We start from the raw sequence: 27,143 nt of genomic DNA on the forward strand, positions 1-27,143 counted from the left end.
GCTGGGCTTCAAAATGATGGGACAAATGAACAATTCCTAATGTCAAACCAGATACAATTTATAAAATAAGAACATTTGATTTTTCCAGTAAAAAGATAATCAAAACCTTTGAGCATGCAATGCCTTTACAGAATAATGACGAAATAATCAAATTACTTCATATTCAGGATCTTACACTTTTTTTCAAGAAATAAAAATATATCCATATAGGACTTGTCCAGATAACTTTCAAACCTTTGACTTTTGCTAGGTCAAAATACTAGTATCCAAGGCACCCTTAGAGATGGAAGATGTCTTGATTGGAAAACCTCTCTTATGGGAGCAATTGAAACCGATGGACTAGTTTATTTTAATGTTTACCCAAACCTAAGTGTTGCACTCATGGATCCAAACCTTTCAGAAGTTTTAGAACTTGGAGTTCTTACCCATGGTTATAAATATATGGCAGGAACACCTCCTTTAACAGTTATTTTCAGAATACATCTTAAGGTTCTTACTACCTTGAATCCATACATTAGAAAACAAAGTGAATCAGGACAAACAGTCCTGATAGACACTAATTTGTTTAGTAGCTAGGTAGCTATTCCAACAATGATTCCTTGGCAAAACATTACCATTCTAGAATCATGGCATATTCCTAATGTCGTTCCAGCCAGACCAATTATTAGACAAACAATTGATCAGGTTGTCCAAACTCAAGGAGGTAATGTATACCTCAATTTTCGAAGGCCACTTACAAGAAGCATGTCCAGTACAAGTTTTAGATCTACTTGTCCTTATAGAGTAGATTTACCAGAATCATCTAGACAATCAATTTCAGAACCTGTTGAGTCTGTCATGTAAGGAATGCCTTCTAGACCCCATAGTAGGCCACCTAGTGATCCTTCGGTTGATCCAGTAATCCAGGGAGTTCAATTATCAAATAATCAAATACCTCATGGTGTTTACGAAACCAGAAGACCTGAGAGTCCAACAGCTAGCGATATGAACTTTGAAATTTAATGGATTATTCTCCAGGAAGTGAAATTAGAAAGCAATTAAACCACGAATTTATGCAAGATAAATACCACGAATTTAGAAATTGGTACTTTAAAAACCATAGTGATCAGCAACTTCAATACTTTAAAAACCAGTATTATTAACATCTAGAAAAATACCAAATTCTAACATCTTTTCCTGAATGGTATTATGAATTTTGTTACAGTTATGGAAATAATTCCTGAACAACAAGTAAATGTTTTAACCAATCTTCAAAAAACATGGACAACAGTTAATGGACAAACAATTACGTCTATTCATCTGCCACCACAATCATTAGAATTAATCCCAAATGGTGATACAACTCTACAACCTTTAATGACAACAACATATGTGGAAATCCCCTCCAAAGCCAATCAAAGAGATATAATTCAGCTAAAAGATATGGTACCAATCATGAAACAGAATAATTACACAAATTTGTATTTCCAAACAGTTGGTAAACAGTTAACCAGAATTGAAGAATCAATTGAAAATTTTAAAGATCGTCAACTAGTACCAACAGAATCTATAATTCAACTTGTAAATATAAAACCACCTTTAGAAGTAACCAATTTTAAGTTACGTTCTGCTAAACATGATAATGAATTTATGGAAACTCTCCTAAAAGAAATGCCTAGTTTAAATCTAGGAAGAGTACCCCTCCAGAAAGTAGCAGTTCTATCCATATGATGTCTATTCCCCAACAGAATGACATACCAGAAGATTATAGTGAAGAAATTACTTCTTCCTTAATTCAGGAATTACAGAATAATTTCCAAGATGTTCAATCTGTAAATAAAGTTAATTTTTCTAAAGAAATTAGTAGAAATGTCCAACAAGTATCTAGTAGGTATTATTATCATAGACCTATCCCTCAAGATATCCTTTATGAAGAAAGATATTTTCAAGCCCAGAATTCTTACCATGGCAAAACCATTTATGAATGGAATATAGATGGTGCCTCAAAATATCGTATTTTTGAATGCATACATCAAATGATTATGTATGCTACCGTCTGTAAACAGAATAGTAATATAGACCATCAAATTGTTCGTTTTATTATAAATGGATTTACAGGTATCCTAAAAGGTTGGTGAGATAATATTCTCACTTCTAGTCAACAGAATGAAATTGTTACAACCACTAAAATTGAATATGAACTTGTTAGTAATGCTCCTATACAGAAAGAGGATGTTGTTTATATTTTGGTCCAGACCATTATCCTTCATTTCATAGGACCCAGTATGGGTACTAATGACCGTAGTCGCAAACTTCTTCAGAATCTACACTGCCCATCTTTGACTCATTTTCGTTGGTACAAAGATGTTTTCGTTCTCACAGTTGTTTAGCAACCTGATGCTAATAGTAATCACTGGAAAGCCAAATTCATTGATGGCCATCCCACTCTTTTTGTTGAAAAAGTTCGGAAAAAACTTAAGGATCACCATGATCGTATGAGTGTACCCTATGACCAGTACACTTATGGCCAGCTCATTGTTGTAGTCATTGATGAAGGTCTTTCCTTATGTAATGACCTTAAATTACAATATCAACTTAGAAAATAGAATCTTATTGGAAAGAAAGAATTAGTTGAATTTTGTGATCAATTTGTCTATGATACAAAAATCTAATACCCTTCTAGATCCAGAAAATCCCATCAAAAGAAATTTACCAAACAATATAGAAAACAGTATAAAAAACCTAGTCCTACTTCTTACCAGAAAAAAGTTTTCTCCTCCTAACCGAAAGCCAAAATCCACCAAGAGAGCATCTAAAAAGATGTTAAATGTTATAAATGTGGCGCAACAGGTCATTATGCTAATAGATGTAGATCCAAACTAAAAACCAAAATTAATGAGTTATCCTTGGATCCTCATGTAGCACAACAGATACTTTAAACACTTGAAAAAGATGAAGAAACAGAAACCAGCACTGAGCCTGATGGACTTGCTGAGCTCTACTCTCCATCAACTTCTAGCAAAGAAGTTGAGGAAACAGAACCAACCTGTTCCTATTCCACAAACCTGAATCAGATTTCTAAAATCAATTATTGGAAATCCATTGTTGAAATGAATGGCTTAGATCTTGGAGGTCCTAGCATTCATGTTCTAACTGATGACCAGAAATTCATGTTAGACCTGGCAGACCAAATCAAAGATCCAGATATGAAAATAAAATTTTTAGAAATTTGCTATCAACACCAGCAAGCTATCAAAGAACCTCCATTAATTCCAGTAGATTCTTACAGTATGAAAGATGTTTTGGCCAGAATTCAATCATCATCTACTATTGAAAAACCAGTCACAATTCAAGATTTAAAAATGAAAATTAATATACTCAAAACAGAAGTTAAACATCTCCAAACAGCTAATCAGTCAATTATTAGTGACATTAAAAAGATTAACAATCAACTAAAAAATAGAGGACAATCATCCTCATCTGATAACGAAAAGAATGAGAAACTAATAGAAGAATTTTGACTAAATTTTTCATACTTTTTTTAATAGCCGAAGATTGTAATGGCAGTGAATGGTACAACTGTTCAAAAACCCTAGAGAGTACAATGGACATGTATGTGCGTACATATATGATATATGATATGAAGATTTGTATTTATTGATGTGATCTATTTCCCGGATTTCTTGCTTCAGCTTTCATTGAGTATATGTCCTTTTGAGAGGCCTTACCCCTTCACAAGTTTGAACTTTTTGCCTTCTTTAAGGTTTATGGCCATGTGGTCTCTCCTTTTTTAACAATGTTATTGCCTTCTTTCTTTCTTTCTCGGATGTATTCTCAAATTTTCTTTGGGTGGAAAGTTTGCGGGAAAATGCTAGAATTCAAGAAGTGAATGAGAAAAAAGAAGAATATAGCAGATTCCAGGTTTGTCTAAACCCTATTTTGGAAAATTTTCCATACCATTATATTTGGAAGATTTGCATCATGGAACTTTATGTTTTTCCGTATAATTACATCTGAAAACGTACATATGAAAAGCCACAAAAAATTCTCACATGTCATTTCATCTACGAATATGTATTTCTGGAAGGGGTGAGAGAAGCAAACTACTGTATTTTTATAGTTTAATGGGTTAAATTTATAAGTTCATAAATAAAAGTAGAAATGTGATATTTACAGGTAGTTAAGGAGTTTTGTAGTATCATTAAATATATTTAAAGATAAGCACATTGTTGGCATATGTGCACCATATATAAAATTAGTTTATAAGATTTGTTTGACACTTTTAAAAAGAATAAATTTGTGGGACTAATTATTGAGTTGAATTATAATAGACCATATACTTTTAAGTGATATTTAATGTGATATGAGTTAATAAGTCAGAATTGTGTCTATATTGGTGTACGAATGTTTGGCATTTCATTCCGGACAATGTCAATTATGGATTTATAAAATTATTCAGAATCCAAAGTGATAAGGCTGGATGTTGGGTTACGCTATAACGAATAATATTTTTGAATGGGATTCGGGCTACACATCTAAGCCTCCGTTTGAGAAATGAGTTGGTTTTTTGATTTTTTAGCTTTTTTGGTTATTTTAGCCTGGGCTAAAAAGCTTGGTTTGGGAATGATTTTTTAATTTTCTAACTTTTTGGGTTTTTTTACTTTTTTTGTGAGAGAAGAGTGTAATGATTATGGGTTAGATATGATGTTTTGTTTGTTATGGCTAAAATAGCCTATTTTATTTTTTGTGACTATTTTAACCCCAAAACCACTTGCCAAACACCACCGTACTTGGTTTGGAAATTGCACAATCAGTTTTTTATTTTTTATTTTTTATATTTAAATTAACGAAATGTGAAACTAATGTACTTTGGGGAGAGTTAAACAATTTTTAAGACAAAATTATAGGAAATACAATGGCATAATTTTATACTATTTTGAGTCATAATTTTTAAAAAAATATTATAACCAAACACAATATGATGTATAATTAAAGATTTCATGAGTCACAATTAAAAAAAAAACATAAATAGGGGTGTATACGGTACACCTCTTTTAAACGTGTGCACATTAGAATTTCTTCAAAATTATGACTTAAACATCTTTCAATTAGCAATTTTTTTTGAGAAATGTGAGACTTACAATTTTATCAATAATGATGTGGCAGAAGAATTGGACCCAATATTATTTGATGTGTAATAAATAAAAAATTAACACCTATCTTATCATTGTGAGTTTTTTTTCTAAAATCTCAAACAATATTTTTCCCTTGTATTTCTGTGTACTCCCTCTCCCTCCCCTCACACGCTAACTCCAATCCTCCTGCAATATTAGTATAATAAATTCTACCACTAATACATATATTTTATATAGTACTCGCGATTACACTAACACACACCAAATAATAAAGGATAATATTAAAAATTTTAAAAGTTTTATAAATTTTTTTATCAAATATCTCATATAAATGTGGAATTCACATAGAACCCACATGGTGTGGGTCTCACACTCATGTGTAATATAAGTCATTTCTTCCATACTGATTATTATAAAAATAAAAATAAAAATAAAAACTAAGCAAATTACAAGTACATCCCTTGATGTATACTTAAAATATGGATTGCTTCATATAATTTAGAAAATGATAAATACTCCTTATAAGAATTTTTTATCTAACAGAATTAACTAAAAAAATAAAATTCCTAACTACTCTCCTATAAAATAATAAAATACATGAATAATTAATTAAAATATATTTATGACATCACTAAAAATTGTTAATTGATTTGATATTTTATTGAAGAAAGAGGTTATTTGTTATGAAATTAGAAATTTTAAGAGACGGGATGTAATTTTTAAAATTATAAAAAACAATTTATATTTTACATAAAATTTTCAGATGTATTGATAATTTACACTAGAAACTAAATGCAATCCAATTCTTGACCTTCTTTTAAGGAAAGGGCCATCATCATGTACTTGTAAAAAAATAAAATTGATCTCCATGCTTCGTTTGTTTAGGAATGTATTTCGCATTTTCTATTATTTGGTACAATAAAAAATAGAAGTTCACAGAAAATAATTTCTATGGTCAATGAAAAATAATTCTATTTGAGCGAAAAATATTTTTCATTTTTAAAAGGTGAAAAACGTTTTCTGAACCAAAGTTTTATCAATTCTACCACATTACCACTATTATCATCACCTCCACCACAACCACCATCACTGTCGTCGCCTCCAACACCTCCACCACCACTCTATCTCATTACTACCACCACTACCATCTATTGACACCATAAATCTGTAATTATTATTATTATTTATTGTCGGACACATGGCACTCTCATACTCACTTGAAGATTGTAAGAAGTTACAAAATGTGATAAAACATGTGGAAAAGATGATGGAAAAGTGGAAGAACATTGAGTATGAAGTGGAGGACTTGAGAGATCATGAAGGGACACATGGCAAAACAATAATGAAAATGGAAGAATAGGTAGTTATTAAGTCGTTTTTTTCTACAAATTTTTGCCTATAAATAACCATTCATGGCTACATTGCAATCCATCCAACTAAAATCAATGACAATTGATTTTTATTTTTCTTGTCATTTATATTTTCTGCACTTTATTTTTCAGTACTTCCTTTTCGAAACATAGAAGTAGAGGCAAATTAATGGTTACTTTGATTGTTCACTCAATCATCTTTCTCTGTCTCCTTCTCTTCTTCTTTAATTTTTCTTTTCTCTACACTTGGAAATTTTGAAGTCCTCTTCATTGAGGCAAAAAAACTGTTAACACAATCGCTTGATAATTGGCTTGAATTTAATCTGTAAAGATTTTTTCATCCTTGCACCATTCACATTTATGATATTTTCCTTCGTATGAAAAGTAAGCCAACAATTTTTTGGCATGTCCAGTGGGATGTCAAGTGTAAGAAACGAAAAATGAATTGAATCCGTCCATTCCAAATAGCCTAGATGAAATAATCTGTTGTAAACAAAAAAAATTAGATCTTCAAGAAGAGATCCATGTTCTTGATAAAACAAACTTTCATCTATTACAATATTATTTGATGGAAGAAGAAAGACACCATTTAATTGGAGAAATTCATCAACTTGATATGGAAGTTTGCTAATGGAAGGATAAGTTGTTAACTCTCACTACCAAGTCTTTAACCGAAGCTTTAATGGCTGGAATTGGTGAAATTTTTCATGGTTGAAAGTGGCAAAAGCAAAGAGTTGACTTCATCAATGACTCGAGAGAGGAAGGGGAGGGGGTTAGAAAACCCATTTTTAAAGAGCCAACTTATTATGAAAATAATATGGCTAAAAAGCATGTTGTTGAGCCAAGTATGGTTAAAAATGATGTCCCATGCGGGGTTGAAAAACCCATTCTTAGAAAGTCACACCATGGAAACAACATGCCTATAGAGAATTTTCATAAGCCATTAATGGCTAAAATAGAAAAACAACCCATTAGGCCAAGAAATGATGAAACCCATATGCCTATGAAGGATTTTCTTAAGCCATTAATGGCTAAAATAGAAAAAACAGCCCATTAGGCCAAGAAATGATGAAATTCAAGTGGCCGAAGAACATGTCCTCAAGCCAAACATGGCTAAGAATAATGAACAATCTAATGTTCATGAATATGAATTTTTTGAAATTGTTCAAAATCTCAAGTTGTTTGAATTTTTAAGGGCATCTTGTACCATGATTCTTGGTATTCAAAGTCCTTTTTGGATTTGTGGTTCACATCAAAATTTAATTTGAATAAAATGTCTAATAAAACAATCCTTTTTAAGCATAGTTCTTGTGAGTTTGATGCACTGAAGAACTTAGCTATTTGAAAGGTAAAACTCAGCTAAGAATGGCCAATTTATTGCAATGGCCACCTAACTTTATTTTACTTTATTTTATTTTAGTTTCTGAAATTTTTTGGCTTTATGGACAATCACATAACACTATAATTAATTTTGTGGAGTGGTTTAATTTTGGATTTCATCTATGATGTCATTCTCAAAATTGATAAGACTTTGTGAGGCATTGGTTTATTTTTTTTTTGGGAAGACCAAAGTTTGGTCTTTGCATGTATTGGAGATGGTTCCAGGTTGTGTTTGAAGTAAGCATATCAATTATTATTTTTCTTTTCTTTGATATGAATCAAAGCCTACGCTTCAAAAGCCCTTTTTATTGCGACTTCGAAAATTTTGAAGGACTATTTGTTGCATCAACAATAGTCTTTGGTTTCAAACAATTGATGGTTGAACATAATTGTACACTTTCAAAGCTTCAAGAATAGTTTTGAAGGTTGGTTACTCATCTTCGAAACTTCAAAGATTGGTTGTCACCTTTGAAGCTTCGAGAATAGTCTCAAAGGTTGATTACTCGCCTTCAAAATGTTGGGAATTGTTTTGAAGGTTGGCTATTTACCTTCAAAGCTTCGGGATTTTATTTCGAGGGTTGATTATTTCTAAGCTTTGAAGTATACCATGGCGCAAGAGAAGTTTCGAGTATGCATACAATGGCACTTTGAAACTCTGCAAAACACTTTAAAGTGGTGTAATTTGAAGAGTGGGTTTGTTGCATCCATGAAAAGCACGTATTAGCTTTGAAAACCTATCACGACCCAAACCCGCCCCTATAGGTTTAGTGCCGTAATCGGCCAACAAATTAAACAATATACAAAGGCTAGCGAAAGCAAATACAAACATGCAATGTCCATAGAGCTGTGTAGACATACATGAGACAGAAATTTAAAACTGTATATACATATCAGTAACGTCATATATACATTAGTCTTACGTCACCACGTTACAGATAAACCAAAAGTCAAGTTCAGACTTACATGAAAGAAAAACAAAATTCATAATGAAGTTCACAAAAGTTGACCACATCATGGTTCGGGAACCTCCTTGGGAGACACTGTGGTTGGCTGACCAAAACAACTCTCCAAGCAGCAGCTTAAGCCTGGTCATGCGCCTACTCACCTACATACATAAATAATACAGTGAGCTGAGCCCAGTGAATAATAACAGAGTAAAGATTTTAATGAATGATGTCCATAATAAATTCAAAAATTAGAATTCAGATCAGAAACAGATTTATATATATATTCATATTCAAGTTCATTTTCAGAGTTCACATATCCCATATGATCATACGTGGTACATCTATTAGTGCTAACAAATCCGATGACCCATAAAGGGATGGCCATAAAGGCATTCCAATGACTTATGTGCACTAAGACGTTTCCGATGACCCAAAAGGGACGGCCATAAAGGCATTTCGATGATCCATAAAGGGACGGCCATAAAGGCATTCCGATGACTCATAAAGGAAAGGCCATAAAGGCATTTCGATGACCAATAAAGGGACACATATCATATGATGCTAAGGATGTCACAAATACATTTCAAAAACTTGGACAATCATTCATTCATACAAAACAGAACATTTCAAAAAACTGATCATTTCATATCATAACGTTCAAAAAATACATAGCATTGAACATAGCTTTACAGAGTTATTACTCACAGATGGCTCCAATAGTAGAACAAATAAGGCAAACAGATCAGAGATAGACTACGGCGCGTGAGCTACACAAATACACATTGAAACACACATTCGGAAAACACTTAACTTGTTTCTTTTCTATCTAGGTGTGCTTCTAACCCTTATTCCCATTATTATGTATTAATTAAGGCTTAGGAATGCCTAGGATGCAATGAGGATGCCAAAATGTAGCTTAAAACACTTAGCCAAATTTTCAAAAACAAGGCAGTCCACTCGAGTGCAACTTCGGTCGCTCAAGCGATCTGCAAAGTCTACAAAAGTACTGGTTGTATGATATTTACGCTCAACGGTCGCTCGAGCCAAAGACTAAGTAAACAGGGTCTCTGCTCGAACGCAACTTTGGTCGCTCGAGCAATCTGTAAACTCTGCAAAACTTCTGGGAGCTCTCATTTTACGCTCGAGTGCAACTTCCTACGCTCGAGCGAAGGATCAAAAATAAGGGTGGTCTCTCGGGTGCAAGTTCTGTTGCTCGAGCCAACCCTCAAACTCTACAAAAGTATTGGGAACTTGAATTCTTCGCTCAAGCGCAGACTCCACCGTTCGAGTGAAGGGTGCAAATTCTGGAATTTCCAAATTGCTCTTCCAAGTTCAAAACTCGGTTTTAAACCTCCAAAACACATCATTTTGGGCCAAAACTTAGTAAAACATTGAGAAACTCATGGTACATGATGAAGTACAGACTATTTCGCAAAATCAAACCCAAAAGCTTTGCCAATTACACCAAAATCACACTTGAAACTTTAAAAACATAACATGCAGGACTTGATATGAACTTCAATCTTCCAAAACATGATCAAATAAGGTAAAATGCTGAAAAAGATGATGAATTCTCAAAACTAATTGTTGCATGTATGAGAGAGTTCTTAGGAAACATGCTCAAAATGCAATGAAATGCACATGCATGCATGAGTTGATTCTCAATTCCATTCTTTAGCTCAATTTTCATGTTAATTCACCTATTTCACTTGATTCCAAGCATTAACCAACTAATTTACAAAACTAGAGGCTAAAATTCTTACCTAAAGTTCTCAATTCTTTAAGGTTTAGAGATAATCTCGAACAATTCTCCAAGTCTTCTAGCAAATTTCCTTCCAAACCCCAAGCTTGATCTCAATTCTCTTAGTCTCTCACTCTCTCACGTTTTTCTCCTCAAGGGATGATGAAATGAGAGTGTATCTATGGTTTCTAGAATTCTTCGGCCTTATATAGGCTCAATTAGTGGAACTTAATTAACTTGAGTTGAAGATAACTAATCGAGATTATTTTATTCTAATTATTTGGTTCCGAATTAGATTTCAAGTAAGCCTACCATAAATTTCTAAAATTTCCAAATAACACATAACCCAAGTCAATTTCATGATCAGATACCGATAAGGCCTTCAATTCGCATAAAGAAACAGAAACATAGACAGATCTTTCTACAACAGATAGATATAAATGCAAATAACATATAACACATGCAATTAACGTAGAATTTCATCTTAATTACTTATCAAGCCTTCTTAATCAAAGATTATAAGCTAATCACAGGTCGGGGTTGTTACAAAACCCACGTACATTTGAAGCTTATAGGTCTCCCTCAAAGATCCTGTTAAAGTGTATGGTGACATTTTTGAAGCAAAGTTTGGTCCTCTAGCATCGCCCTCGACCTTCGAAGAAAGGCTTTGATCCCTTGAAACTTTGTTGTAAATCTTCGAAATATGACTTTCATCTCATATCAATGTCTCCAACCATCAAAAGGTGATTTTGATTCTTCAAAGTTTTGCTGCAAGATCTTCGAATGATGAATTTGGTCATTTATAAACACTTTGACCATAAAAGAGTGATTTTGGTCCTCTATAATACTTTCAAAGCTAGTTACTAGTCCGTAATGTTAATAGTTAGCATGTGTAATAGCTTGATAAAGTGAATCATGTTTAGATATTAGTTTTGCCTTGAAATTCTGAATGATTCTAATGTAACCATTAGTACATGAATTTCAAGAACGCAACTAAACATAAGAAAAAAATTTCTATGAAAACATTTTTTGGAATTTTTTTTTTATAGAAAATGCTTTCCGAATTTTTTTTTTCAGATAATGTTTTTTGCCAAAACAAACAGAGCATATTATTGAAATAAAAGTAAATAAATAAATAAAAAGGAGAGGCGGTGAAATAAGAAAACAACTATCAACCAAATTCATGTGTAATATCATACTGTTTTGAAAATCTGACTGGAACGGCTGGTTTGATCAATTAAACGGTTGACCGGTCAATGTTTTGGTTCGAAAGACCCTTAAACCCGTTCACTGAATCAAAAACTGGTTTTTTTTTACTAAATCGCAAAAACCGGCGGTCAAGACTCTTGTTACTTACCACTAAGCCAACAATACTCCTTGTTGATAAATTAGTAGATATAATTTATTTATTGTATTTCAATCATTTTCTCTCATGTACTAGTATAATTAACATTTTTACAAATAGCATCAATAAATGTATAAATATATATAATTCATAACTATGTTTATATAAATATATAATGTATATTTAATACTTATTTTTTATTTAATTATATTTTTAATTTATTTATTACATATTTATGACATCACAATTCTATCTAACGATTAAACCGATAACCTGTCCACCATATTTCTTTTTCAGTTTACTCACCGATTACCTTCCAAATACACTGAAAAAAAGTTGATTGTGTACTAATTCTAGTGCACACTTGTAGCAAACAACAATGCTAGCGATTATTTAAAAAACTACTCTGTAAAAACAATACTTATTTCAATTTATTATCCAATAGTTAATCAAACTACACAATCTTTTAAAGTAAATTTAAGAGCAAGTTTTCAGGTCACTTTTTTAGGTAAATTCAAGAGTCGAAAGGTCACCATAGGCATTGTGAAGAGTTTTTGCTTGGAAAAAAGAGAAGGAATACATATCACAGCGCAAAATCTAAGAAAATAGCACAATTCTACCTTAGTATATAAAATTTTAATGAATTAAAGAGAAAAAAAATTACATTAAAAAAGTAATCTATACTAAACTTGTGTCGCATCGATTTGTGTCAAGATTAGACTTGGCATCGAAGTATACAAAACACTTTCCACACTAGACATTCTTTCTAGTGGGGGTGTGGACTCCTTCAAAATGGATTGTCCTGTTATGCAGCATTAAATTTGTATGCTTTCTAATTTAGAAAGGAAGCAGATTACTTCTAGTCCAGATTGGACCGGAGAAAACAGATTATTATGAGTCTCATTTTGATTATTTAAATTGTTCATTTTATTTGATATTTTGTGTATTTTATTTATATAAAATTAAATTAATTTGATAATCATAACATATTTAATTTATCACGTTAGTCACCGAAAAAATGAATAGTTCATTTTTTAAAAACATAATTGTCATTTATTTTTTTTAGTGACAAACACAATAAATTAAATAAATTACGATTATTGAATCAATTTAATTTTTTATGTAAATAAAATATACAAAATATCCAACAAAATAAACGATTTTAATAATCGAAACAAACCTAGACCCAATTTAAAAAGCATCTAGAAACAATTTAAAAATCACCACTGCAACAACATTATGCCCCATTTGCCTTTCCGATTAATTGTTTATGTTTTATTTTTGTTGAGCAGCCATCTATACTAATCTTTTTTTGATAACCCCATCCATACCAATTCTTTTTTGATCGGACCATCTATACCAATTCAACTCACATTTTTAGGAATGAACATTAGTTTATCTATTATTATGGAGAAATTCTATTCGCACTACAAAAAATTTCATTACACACCATTTGTATTGTTTTGTTTGAATATAAATTTTCAAACGAGAATAAAATATTTGAATATAAACTTCAAAACAAAAATAAACTACAAAACAAAAATGAATGGTGTCCTCAAATTTTCTGTGATGTGCATCACAGAAATTTTTTTCCCCCTGATGCGAGTAAAACTTCCCCTTATTATGCCAGCTCACAAATAAGAGTGCCTTGATGACAGAAAGAAATATGGTTCTAAGGGATTGTTTGACTTAGCTAAAAAGTCACCAAAAAAATCAAAAAATCATAAAAAAAAAGGTAAAAAATTCCTCCTGCTCTCTCTACCATTTGCATGTTTTTGTATAGAAGCCAAAATCATCCCCAAACACTAATTTTTTTTCACCTCATAGCTTAACCAAACAACCACTTAAAAGTTGACTTCCCAAACAAACCCTAATTTCTATGACAAATTATTGCAAGTGTTTAAAGAACTAATAGCTGTTATGCAATATATCCATCAGGACATGACAAGTCGTAGCACCCACAAAACAGCCCCAACCTCGAGAAGACAAAACTGAACTTTATATTTATATCTTAATGGAAACATCTAGTGGGTTCACTTTCACAAATAATACTGTAAGGAGATATATGTACATGAGTATCATGAAATACTTATAATCTGGTCATGATACCAATGATTAATTATAATTTCAGAAAAAGTAAAATATTACAAATCCTTTTTTTCTTTTTTCTTTTTTCTTTTTTTAAAAAAAGAAAAGAAAAAGAAAGTAAACGCTGAACCTAAAATTACTGGGACAAAATTGCCAAGCTCAAGGAATAGGGTGTAACAAAAAATATGTAATCTTCCTTTCACCTTCTTTTAAGTATGATGACAATGGGGACACAAACCAGCCTCCACATTGAACTTAAACCGATGCTCCAGCAGCAGTACCCTTATCCTTCTCATATTCACCTTGCTCTTCTTTCGCAAACTCTTCAATTAGTTCCCGCTGTCTTGCACTCAAATTTCTGCACAATGTATCCCATATAACCATCAATCAGTGTGTAATTATCACACTTGTGGGGAAGAGAGCACACTTTTGACAAAGACAAGTAACCAAGTAATTAGCATGAATATCCTCCACATTGCAACTACTTTGTGCAAATAATGCCAAATATCTCAAGACCCCATCCAATGAGAACTAAAATGGGATATACAAAATAACTATAAATATTATATATAAAATAAAAAAATAAAAAAGGATAGTCAAGAAGGCATGAACCGTGGTATTAATAACAATAGCTCAGAGAAAGAGAACATACGCTGGGATGCTGACATTGAAGTGCACATATTGATCCCCAAACGAGTAAGAGTTCCTTGTTTTTATCCCTGTAAATATATATATATATATATATATATTAAGTGTATAACTTGAAAGGCACATATTGTACGATACACACAACTGAATACTTAGCCAATTATACTAGGGCAGCATATCTATAACATCATTTTTTGGGGGTGCCAAAAACTGGCAGAAAAACAAAATATCGAAGTATACAAAAAGTTACAAGATGTACACAACAGTACTAGTACAAAAATCAGTGGCCTGTATATTCTTTCTTTTATTCCTTTCCTTTTTTTGTGCTGCTACACTCACCCAATGTGCTGCCAAGGAATTTTGACTCCGATGGAAAATATTACTGCCAACACTGGGCCTAAAAATAAATGTGAAGCTCCGATATGAGACACACTGCGAGTTACTAGACAAAAAAAAAAAAAATACACTACTCATTTTGCCTTCTGATGCATGTCCTCCAACACTATTCTTTATTTTAGCTATCTGTAGAAAATTTAATGTATAAAGAGAAATAGAGAATTGTATTATTGATTGATGTATCTTGATTGATTGATATATTACAATTCCTATACAATCTATATATAGAAGAAAATGTGGTAGTAGGTGTAGTGGAGGTGATAGTGGGTTAGGTGAAGTGGAGTGTGTGGTGAAGTGGAGGTAGGTGAAGTGGAGTGTGTAGTGGAGTAGGTGAAGGTAAAGATGGGAAATTCTAACAGCCCCCCGCAAACTCAAGGAGGAGAGAAACTAACCAACTTGAGTTTGGAGAGAGTAACAAAACAAGAAAATACATAAAAATAAAAAAGGATAGGAGACACTGTATGGTCGTGTCAGACCGTTGGTGAAGACACTGTATGGGGTGTCATAACGTTGTAGAGGACACTGTATGGTGGTGTCAGACCGATGTAGAAGACATTTTATGGGGTCATGTCGGACCGTTGTAAAAGACAATGTTGTGACAGTTTACGGAGTCTTGCTGGACCCTTATGGAAACTAACCGGAATCAATGTCGGGACAGTTTACAGAGTCTTGTCGGACCCTTGTAGAAACTAACCGGAATCTATGTCGGGACAGTTTACAGAGTCTTGTCGGACCCATAAAGGAGCTAACCGGAATCAATGTCGGGACAGTTTACAGAGTCTTGTCGGACCCTTATAAAGTCGCACCCTCAAAAGGTGTGCCCAATCTTTCAAAAGGCGTGCCATCAAAAGGCGTGCCCAATCCATAAAAAGGCGTGCCATCAAAAGGCGTGCCCATGTTTTCAAAAGGCGTGCCATCAAAAGGCGTGCCCAATCCATAAAAAGGCGTGCCATCAAAAGGTGCGCCAGACACGCGGCGATGCACGTGATCGACAGAACGCGTGTCGGCCTCTTTGTCATGGTCTTTATAAACCGAAGCGGAGGCTGAGGCTTGGAAGCAGAGACAAAAACCTGCTAGAAAAACTCTGAAAAACTCTTCGTTTTCTGAGAGAGATTTCTGAGAGAGATACTCTGTAACACTCTGTTTTCTGAGAGAGATTTCTGAGAGAGATACTCTGTAACACTCTGTTGTCTGAGAGAGATTTCTGAGAGAGACACTCTGTAACACTCTGTTGTCCAGAAAATGGCTTCGTCTTCCCGTGGTCTGCTCACTCTCTTTCCAGACCTTAACGAGTCAACAAGAGAGATAACTGGTGCGGGGGTCAGTGAACCTCAACCAAGCGCCCCAGGGTTTGCTCCGTTGAACTTTCCTATGCGGTCTGTGGAGCAAAAAATGGCAGTGCAAACTGACATTGAAGCCAATCAGTATACTTTGAAGTCCTGTGTGGAGACGATGACGGCAGTCACAAACTTGTCGCACCGGCTGCAGAGTAGGACAAATGAGGTGCAGCATTTAAACGGCCAATTGGCTCTGCTCCAGCGCATGTATAAGGATGCGCGAGCAGAGATAAGTGTGCTGAAGGCGGAAAACAAGGAGCTGAAGCGGAAGGCTACCGTGATGTTCCGATTTGGAGGTCCACCATATGCTGTAGTGGAGGAGCAGGGTGGAGTGAACGTGCTCGGTGGAGTGGGTAGTATGGAGGCAGCGCCGGTAAGGGACACCCAAGAGAAAAGCAAGAAGAAGAGACCTGCAGCAGAGTAGAGAAGAAAAATCCCACTGTGGGTGCGGGTGTGTTGTGGTGGTTTGTTTGTTTGTTGTTGTTGTTGTTGTTGTTTTTTTTTTTTTTTTTTTTTTTTTTTTTTTTTTTTTTTGTGTAAAATTGTGATCGGGGTTGATCCCTGAGATGAATGAAATATGATTTGATGTGCAAAGCTATATGGTATGAAGGGAATTGGAAAAAGATTAAAAAGAATGTGAAAGAAAAATAAAGAAAAAATAATAAAAATATATTTGAAATCAAAAATGAAAGATGGAGGAAATAAGGAAAGTGGTTTGGAGAAAATAAATAAAAATAAAAATAATGGAGTTGGAAATCAAACGGAGGAGAGATGAAGATTTTTTTTTTTTTTTTTTAATATAATATAATAAAAAGAGATATATATATATATATATATATAATAAAGAAAGTGGGGAACAAGAGTGTAAAGAAAAGAAAAAGTATAGGTTGCATCGTGGGTCACATGGGTGAGTAAAAGAAAACAATAAAGAAATGAGTGGGTGCCCCCCATGTGCAAGGATAGTGCTGGCACTTCAATAGGTGGTACAGCCTGCTGAGCATCAGCTTTGACAGGAGCTGCCTTTGGACCTTTTCTCTAATAAATGCGTCAAACTGTTGCTGTTGGTGTTATCAAGAATGTGGAGAAGAGGAGGCTTGTCTGATGGCCTCTTGGGCTGTGTAATCATATCGAGGTTGGTGGACCTCTCAATCATGTTGTCACCCTCAAAACCAGAGATGGGGACAAAAGGAATTTTGTCAGGGTTGTAACCAACCTTCTTCAGATAGGAAGAGACTTCCTGCACAATTTCATCATACCTTGCTTTTGAGTACTTAGGAGTGGTAGCATCCATCTTGTTACAGCAGCAAATCATCTGCCTCACTCCAAGAGTAAAAGGAAGGAGAGCATGTTCACGGAAGAACTTAGGCTCCTTCTCAATCTCCTTGCCAGATCGACGATCAATCTCAGCAAACTTGACAGCAATGTGGGAGGTGTGGCAGTCAAGAACTGGAGCATACCCATTACCAATCTGACCCGGGTGATTCATAATAATAACCTGGGAGGTGAAATTTGCAGCTTCCTTGGCTGGATCATCCTTTGAGTTGGATGCAACAAAACCACGCTTGAGATCCTTCACTGCAACATTGTAGATGAAGACGATCGAGACGGTGGTGTATGGGAGGACAACAGTGAGAGGAGAGGCAGTGGTGGTGGACTCGAAGAAATTTCAAGGTATGTGTAGAAAATTCTAGCAGATTAGGTTGAGGTCCGGCGGGCGGCCAAGGCAAGGTTGCCGCCCGCCGGTGAAGCGAAAAATACTAAGTGCTTAACCTTGCTCTGATACCATGTAGAAAATTTAATGTATAAAGAGAAATAGAGAATTGTATTATTGATTGATGTATCTTGATTGATTGATATATTACAATTCCTATACAATCTATATATAGAAGAAAATGTGGTAGTAGGTGTAGTGGAGGTGATAGTGGGTTAGGTGAAGTGGAGTGTGTGGTGTATCCATCCAAACTAACTTCTTAATGATGTGGCATTTTCTCATTGGCCAATTGATGTAGAATAAATGCTTTAACTGTCAAATTGAGTCCTATGCCTATGTGTCATAAGTTCCCTATCAAGTGTTCTATTAGTTCAGGCTATTAGTGGCTTTGGACTATAAATATGAGATGTACTTTTGTTAGTACTTAACTTTAAATTGAACAAAATAGAAATCAATTGAGCAAGTGCTGTTGGTTCTCTATCTAACCCTTGGGGGTTTACCCCTAATTGGGGATTTTGTTCTCTCTTGATTTTGGAATTTGATTGTAAATTTGGTTGCATTATTGGCCAAATTTGGCTAGCCTTTAATGGCTGGCCAAATGTAGCAAGCCAAATTGACAAGTAAAATGCCTAATCAATTAGAGAGCGCCTATTGGGTTTGTTAAAAGTGGGAAGAGCTAGCTATTTTGCCTAAAAAGCCTCATTTGGAGGGCCTGTTGGAGTTGATCCAATTACTGTACCTTTTGAAGGTCACAAAAAAACCATCCCCATTATGTTTTTGGAACCCTCAATCATAATACGTTGGCCGTAAGCTTGAGTTTTGACTACCCTTTTTGCTATGCATAAGTTCAGCCATCTAAGTAGAATGGACAGAGAAACAGCAGAGTCATTACAGGACAAGATATGACATTTAGGGCTGCAAATGAACCAACCTGTTCGAGAACTGGCTTAGCTTGGCTTGTTAACGGCTTGGGTCGGCTCCGCTCTACTCATTTAGTAAACAAGATGAGCTCGAACTCAAATAAGCTTGGCTCATCAAGCTCGACTCATTTATCTTTATTTAAATAATAATAATAATAAAAATCTTCACGAGTTGAACCGAGCCGAGTTCAAGTTCCATTGATATTAATGAGCTGAGCCGAGCCGAGCCGAGTTTGACCCTAGTTAGTTATTGAGCTGAGTTTGAGCTTAATAAACAAGCTCAATAAGTAAACGAGCCGAACTCAAGCTTAGCAACACTCGGCTCAACTTCTTTGTAGCCCTAATGGCATTACAAGAACTCCATAGAACTTGGACACAACAGCAGCAATACAAATATCTATACATTTTAAATTGGGCCACTTACCAATTAGTCCTATTAACTAGGCTTATTTACCTACAAATCCTGACTGATAAATTTATCAATGTAAATTTATTCATAAAAACAAGAGTGATAAATTTATCTCAAAAATAGGACCTATTAGTAATTTACCTACATTTTTTTATTTATTTATGGGAAACACATGCAATTGACATGTGTCATTTCATATAAGAATAAATTATTAAGAGATCTATATTAGCATGGCCAAATGATTCTTATAGAAATAGGTGGCTAGTCTATCAATAACTAACTTTTGACATTTGAAGATTGTAAATTTCAGAGTTTTAGCTCTTGTATCCAATTTGGAATTTTCACTCTCCACAACTCCAAATTTTCTATGTGGAGGATCCCTACTTTAGCAAGATTCCTCAAGCTCTACAAAAAGGAGATAGAGCTTCCCATCCTAGTTACATGTTGAGAGAGGAATGGTTTTCCCTTCAATGGACAGAATGTGTGTGTTCCAAATTGTTCTTTGTGAGAAAAATTACTAAACATTTTGGCAAGTGTAAGACTCTTGGGTTTCTCCAAGGTGAATAATCTTGGTCGGGAATGGCGAAGGATGTGGGAAAACATGTGCAAAGATGTCACATTTGCCAAAGAAGTATGGGGAAAGGTACTACTGAGGGTTTATACTTGCCTCTTTCAGGGCCCAAGAGTCCTTGGAAATGTATTAGCATATATTTTGTATAAGACAGCCACCTACACAAAAGAAGAGTGATTCTATCAGTCAAGGTTGACCGTTTGTCATAAATGACACATTTTATACCTTACAAGAAGACTGTGGACACTACAAATGTTATTAATCTCTTCTTCAAGGAGGTCTACAGCTTCATGGAGTTCTTATATTCATCGTATTGAATAAGGATGCCAAATTCCTTGAACACTTTTGGAGGACTTTATGAAAAAAAATTGGAACCAACTTGCATTTTAGTACTAGCTTCCATCCACAAACCAATGGCCAAATGATAGTTTAACAACCCAAATAATGCCAGGTGACATAACCATATCCAAATGTCCATCTTCGAATGCCCTAAGCTATGAAGCACGGACACACCGGAATAGGAGCCGTAGTGGTGTCGGACACACCGGGACACATACAGGACATGCCATTTGGCATGTCCCTTTAATTTAATTTATTTTTTTTGCAAGAGACACGCCGGGGACACGGATCAAGCCAGAAAACGTTCAGAGTTTTAGCCCTAAATCTCAAAATCAAAATAGAAGAGAAGAAAAGAGAGGAGATGTACCTCAGTGTACCTCAGATTTGAAGAAGAAGAAGAAGTTATTCTAGTCAGCCTCCATACGACCTCAATCAGTCAGGCAAGTGTGTCTCTCTCTCTTTCACCTCTCGTCTCTCTCTCTCTCACCACTTCGCTTCTCTCTCGCGCATCTCGCCTTTTTGCTTCTCTCTTTTCTCGTCTCTCTGTCTCTTCCTTTTCTTTATTTTTCTGATTATAATTATTATTAGTATTAAATAAAGAAGATAGGGCAGAAATTAAGGACGTTGCTGGTGCTCTCATAAAATAATAGTTTTTTTTAGGGCAAATTACATATACACCCCTCGAGGTTTGGCCAAATTACAGATGCCCCCTGAGGTTTGAGAAATTACGAATTCCCCCCTGAATACTATATTTGCATAAGAAATTAGGGGGTTATTTGTTATGAAATATAAACCTCAGGGGGCAAATTGTTATGAAAATACAAACCTCAGGGGGCGGGATGTAATTTCCGAAACCTCAGGGGGGTATCTGTAATTTAGCCAAACCTCGAGGGGTGTATATGTAATTTGCCCTTTTTTTTTTTTAGGATTACAATTTTTTTTTTCTTTATATTTATAATTATTTTAATATATATATTTTTCTTTATAAATATAAATGTAATAGTTTTTATATATATATATTGAATTAATGTGTTAATTTTTATTAATTTTGATTGTTTTGTAACATAATATTAATCTACATAGCAAATATATATATAATTTTAAAAAAATCATCGCGTCCTCAACCGTGTCCGTGTCCCCATTTTTTTGAAATCACAGTGTCCCTGTGTCCATGTCTATGTCACAACTTCATAGGCCTAAGTGAACTAGGCACCTCACTTCATAAAATACCCCAATTGAAGCTGAGAAGGAGAATAATTAACAAGACCTTGCACGCTAAAATCATATGTTGTCCTTGTTTAATTGTCTTGTATTCCATCAAAAGTTGTGACATGAATTGCTTAGATCAAACTTGGGAAACCAGGCAATAGACAGAAAACTTTGAATGTAAAAATTCCCTAGGTTGTGTTGAGAATTAGAGAGTAACCGTCTTTTGAGCTTGGAGAAGAAGTGGGTAACCACACCGGAAACATTCTTGCTCGACATGAACAAACAGCTTACCTTAATTACCTTACATCGCACTAGAGATAAAAATACAAATTACTAGGATGAAAACTTAGAAGGTAAGTGCAATGAGTAGAGAGAACTTAGAAGTACATGTGTGTTAAGTAAGAACTAGAAAACATGGAAGTTAGGGTATGCCTTGTTAGGAACCCTTATGAGTAGAAGTTTTTGTGAACATTGAGAGTCAAGGGATTTGTTTAACTTGAATTTAGAATGCTCACATCTTAAGTCTTAATCAAGGAGCTTAATGTCTAATGAGTAGATCTTTCCTAGACATTGTGCCAAAATTTAAGCAAGATTTGCGGTAATTAAGTTGGATTAATTAGAACTAAAATAACTAAGCTAATGAGGAAGATTAGGGAGAAGATGAGACAAGCAAGCACATAGGTGAAGCATGCCAAGAGGTAAAGCTAACACCTCAAAGTTACGTCTCGCACTTTGGAGGATAAGGAAAACCAATTGGAGACAAGTGTCTCCCTTGATTATAAAATAGGAAAATAAGCTTAGACGAGAGAGAAAGTGGTTGTAAGAAAGAGAAAAATCTGTTGGAGCAAAGAGAGAAAGAAGAGAGGAGAAAGGAAGAGTGAAAGAAGAAGGACCAAAGAAGAGGGCTCAAATCCTAGCTCAAAAACCAACTAAAAATCATCAGAAGGTAAGGTTTTCCATCTTCTTTCACATGACAATCATCTTAAGCAACAAAGAATGAATGTAAAGTTGCATTTAATTGAAGATTGAATGGAAGGAATGGAAGGAAAATAGAAAAAGAGTTAAGTTAGGGAAAAAATTGGCTTAAAATGATTGAAAGAAAGTAAGCAGCCTACACTAATTTGACCATATCTCCCTCTCTATTTGGAATTTTGATGTGAGAACACCACTATTAGAAACCAGATTCCCAGGACTTCAGTTTAGACAAAAGTCTGCCACACCTATGGCCAGACCTTTGTACGTGTGGCCAGGCCCCAAGGGAACTGCTAGAATCCACACGTGTGGCCCTCAGACCCCGAACATGTGGCTAACAGGGAATTTACTCTGTTTTACTCCTTTTTCACCTTTTTGAATTGCCTGGCCTCATTTCGCATAATTGGAACATGAAATGAACTTGAAAAAGACTTGAAAAATGACCTAGAAGTGTATAGTTAAAGGAAGTAATGTTAACTTAAGCTAGAACACTAGAATTGGACCCGAAAAAGAGTAGTAATGCATCACTTTGAATCGAGTATCACAAATACTCGCACTTTCTTTTGTGTAGGTCGAAATCTTGCAAAGTATCAACTACTTAAGAGCCATTGGTGCGTAATATTATTGTAAAGTAATGTTTTTATAAAGTAATGTTTAAAGTTTTAAAATCAAGAATGTATCATACTTTGAAATAGTTAGCTTTGTTTCGATATGAATGAATATCCTATACTCTTTGTATCAATGTATTAGATGACATCCTCGGATTAGTCCTAGTTATTGAGGGGCGGTAAGCATGCCAATGGCTGTTAATTGAAATCTCTTTCGCCACCTGCGCATGCGTTTGTCTAATTGGTATATGGGCCGGTTATTCCTTCGTTTCGTTGTGATGTATGAGCATTGCTATATGTATAGAAATGCTACGTTTTGAAATGAAATACTCACGATGGAATGGCTTGGAAATTACCAAATTTGATATATTAATCAATGCTTTGCAAACTCATTCATATTCATCCATTACCACTTTTGTAATATTATTCACTGAGTTTTGGCTCACCTATCTCCCCTATATGTATGTAGGTGAAAAAGATGAACATGCTTGAAAAGTGAATAGTTTTGGGCATATGTAATTTAGTTAGGCCTTATAAATGTACAAGCTTAGGAAGGAGAATAGATTATCATGTAGTAGATTGTATTTTTGTAAGCTTTGTATACTTATGTAATATTGAAACAATTAGTGAAAATATTGAATGTTGTATTTCATGTAGTTATATACTGCTCTGAATGGATGTTTCAAATGGACTCAAATAAAAGAATTAATTGCTTTTGCAGCAGAAAACAAAAGTTTACTCCAATTATTAAAAGAGTCTGACTTGTTTTGTTTAGTTAAGCCTTTTCTATGACTACTAGTCAGTCATCACACTATCCTGTTTAGGGCAGGATGAGGTCGTGATGGATAGTATAACAAAATATTTTCAGTAAGCATTTTTTTATGAAAAAATCTGGTTGTAATGGAGTATGAGAATATTTTAGATGTAGGAGGGTAATTTGGTAAATTGTCAAACTCAGCCAGCCCAAGATGCCAAGGTCAAAGCTTTGCTCTGTTACCCGCTCAGGTAAGCTTTGCACATGTTTTAGTTGCATTGAAAAAAGGTATTTCAAAAATTTGAAAAAGATATAAAAGTCTTCCTTCAAAAACATGCTCAAAATTGACTGTTTTAGCAAAGCAATCAATCCCTCTAGAATCAGCTATGCAAATATTTTTCCAAAAGGAGGTAATCAATTGGTGATCTATCGCTCTTTTGAACTTTGGGAGCATGTTTTCTCCCAAAGACAGTGATTGATCCCTCATATTCATGAATGCAATCGTGTTAGAATTTACCTACACCTACCACCACCTACTACCACACCTACTACACCTACCACCAATTTACCCTCACCTACTCCTCACCTACTACCCAAACCCTCTCCTATATAATGAGCCACTCTGATTTGTAATATAATATATCAAGATATATCAATCAATACATCAATCAATAATACATCGATTTTAACATGGTATCAGAGCGGGTTTAGAACCTAGTATTCGCGCTTCACCGGCGGGTGGCAACCTCACCTTAGCCGCCCGCCGGACCTCAACCTAGTCCGCTATAATTTTCTACACATACCTTTCCCATTTCCAATGTAGTTCGTTCCTCAGGCAACTGAATCCATAGTTGACTGTACTACAACCTCTCGGAAAACCTTTTGCCGGCTCGGACAACCATCTCGGAAACTCTGGTGCATCGCCGGAAAACCCAATCCGGTACAGGGCCGAAACAGGGTCGTTCACCTCCAGCAAAGGATGGTTTTCCGTCCAATCTCGGCGATTACTTCCTTGGCCCTGGACTCGAGCAACTCATCCCGCAGCTTGCCGAGAACGATCCTAATCGGTACGGGACCCCCCTGCTTCTAAGTCTGCAGTTGAGGCTCTTCTCGACATTCAGATTACTGATGAATCGCTCTCTTCGGATTCTTCTCAGTGTGCTGTCTGTAAAGATACTTTGAACTTGGTGAGGCTGCTAAACTCATGCCTTGTAAATTCATATTATATTATATTTCATATTAAATTATATTCCCTCACGCCACCCTCTTCTCCCCACTCATCCACACCCCACTTTCCTTTCCTTTTCTTTATTTTATTTTATTTTTCGTCATTAAAAAAAAAAAAAAAAAAAAAAAAAAAAAAAAAACCTGCCGACCTCACCATAATTGTTTCCACCACCCACCTTTCTTCTTCTTTTCTTTTTATATATCTATATATTGTTTTTATTCCCCCAACTCACCAACCCATTTTACTTTTCTTCTTTTGCTTTTTTTATTTTTTCTTTTCCTCTATTTTACACCACCCACGTGATCCCACTCCCTAATGCCTTTCGTCTCTCTCCTCTTTCCACTTTCAAACCTACATTCCTTTTTTTTATTCAACCCACTTCCCCCAATTTTATATACACTTTTCTATTATTTCCCTTCCTTTAAAACCAACCTTTATTTTTTATTATAACAGCCATTCGCTACTTCCTCTGTACATCTGCCACTTCTGGATACCAAAAAAAAAAAAAAAAAAAAAAAAAAAAAAAAAAAAAAAAAACAAAAACCGACGGGAATTGCCACTTCCCCATTAATACATTTTTATTATTATTATTCTTTCCAAAAAAAAAAAAAACCAAAAAAAAAAAAAAACACAACACACTTTCCAAATTTGCACAACAGCCCATCCTTTTATTCATATCAGGGGCTCAACCCCGATCACACTTTTACATCAAAAAAAAAAAAAAAAAAAAAAAACCACACCAAAAGATTTGTTTTTCTGCAGACGGCCACCCACCGGCCTCATTTCTTCGCCTATTCCGCCGGTCTTTTCTTCTTGCCTCCGTCCTGGGCGGTCCTTGACGGTGTTGCCTCCGTGCTTCCTCGACCACCAAGCAAGTTCACTCCTCCATACTCCTCCACTGCAGCATATGGCGGCCCTCCAAATCGGAACATCACGGTGGCCTTCCGCTTCAGCTCCTTGTTTTCTGCCCTTAGCACGCTTATCTCTGCTCGCGCATCCTTATACATGCGTTGGAGCATAGCCAGTTGGGCGTTCAAATGCTGCACCTCATTTGTCCTACTCTGCAGCCGGTTCGACAAATTTGTAACCGCAGTCATAGTTTCCACACATGACTTCAGTGTATATTGATTGGCTTCAATATCTGTTTGCCCTGCCATTTTTTGCTCCACAGACCGCATCGGAAAGTTCAACGGAGCAAACTCCGGGGCACTTGGTTGAGGTTCCAGTGCCACCGTACCAGTTCTCTCTCTTGTTGACTCGTTGAGGTCGGGAAAGAGGGTGAGCAGTCCACGGGAAGACGAGGACGAGGCCATTTTCTGGGCAACTGAGTGTTACCGACTCTCTCTCTCAGCACAACGAAGAGTTTTTCAGACTCTCTCTCTCAGCACAACGAAGTTTTTTTTCAGAGGTTTTTCGCAGCTTTTCTCTGCCTCAGCCTCAGCCTCCGTCTTATAGCCGAGGCAGCCACGCGCATCGCGCGCCTCTTGCCACCAGGCGACAAACGGGCACGCAAGCCAAGGCGCCCACGTGCCTCGCCATCATGTCCGGCACACCTTTTGATGACTTGGGCACGCCTTTTGATGGCACGCTTTTTTATGGATTGGGCACGCCTTTTGATGGCACGCCTTTTTGAAAGATTGGGCACACCTTTTGAGGGTGCGACTTTTTAAGGGTCCGACAAGACTCTGTAAACTGTCCCGACATTGATTCCGGTTAGCTCCTTTAGGGGTCCGACAAGACTCTGTAAACTGTCCCGACATTAATTCCGGTTAGCTTCTTTATGAGTCCGACAAGACTCTGTAAACTGTCCCGACATTGATTCCGGTTAGCTCCTTTATGGGTCCGATAAGACTCTGTAAACTGTCCCGATATTGATTCCGGTTAGTTTCTACAAGGGTCCAGCAAGACTCCGTAAACTGTCACAACAACTGTCACAACATTGTCTGCTACAACGGTCCGACATGACCCCATAAACTGTCTTCTACAACGGTCCGACATGACTCCATAAACTGTCTTCTACATCGGTCTGACACCACCATACAGTGTCCTCTACCAC

General features: G+C 35.5%; 1 protein-coding gene and 1 pseudogene across 2 annotated transcripts in view; both read right to left on the reverse strand.

Moving 5' to 3' along the window:
• Positions 1-13,870: 13,870 nt before the first annotated feature.
• The window catches only part of LOC114322999 (chaperone protein dnaJ GFA2, mitochondrial), a 37,136-nt gene continuing 23,863 nt past the window's right edge, over positions 13,871-27,143 (reverse strand). The window contains exons 17-18 of the mRNA XM_028270453.2: positions 14,638-14,704; positions 13,871-14,343 (exon numbers count right to left, since the gene is read on the reverse strand). Of these exons, the coding sequence (XP_028126254.2) occupies positions 14,241-14,343; positions 14,638-14,704 (170 nt within the window). The 3' untranslated portion in view covers positions 13,871-14,240. The remainder of the gene's footprint in view (positions 14,344-14,637; positions 14,705-27,143) is intronic.
• LOC145790706 (elongation factor 1-alpha pseudogene) lies at positions 17,219-18,032 on the reverse strand (annotated as a pseudogene). Its single transcript, XR_014329697.1, has one exon. The product of XR_014329697.1 is annotated as an elongation factor 1-alpha pseudogene (transcript).

The sequence above is a fragment of the Camellia sinensis genome, chromosome 5 (genome assembly GCF_055761805.1).
Source record: "Camellia sinensis isolate YWXY chromosome 5, ASM5576180v1, whole genome shotgun sequence".
Classification (NCBI taxonomy): Eukaryota; Viridiplantae; Streptophyta; class Magnoliopsida; order Ericales; family Theaceae; genus Camellia; species Camellia sinensis.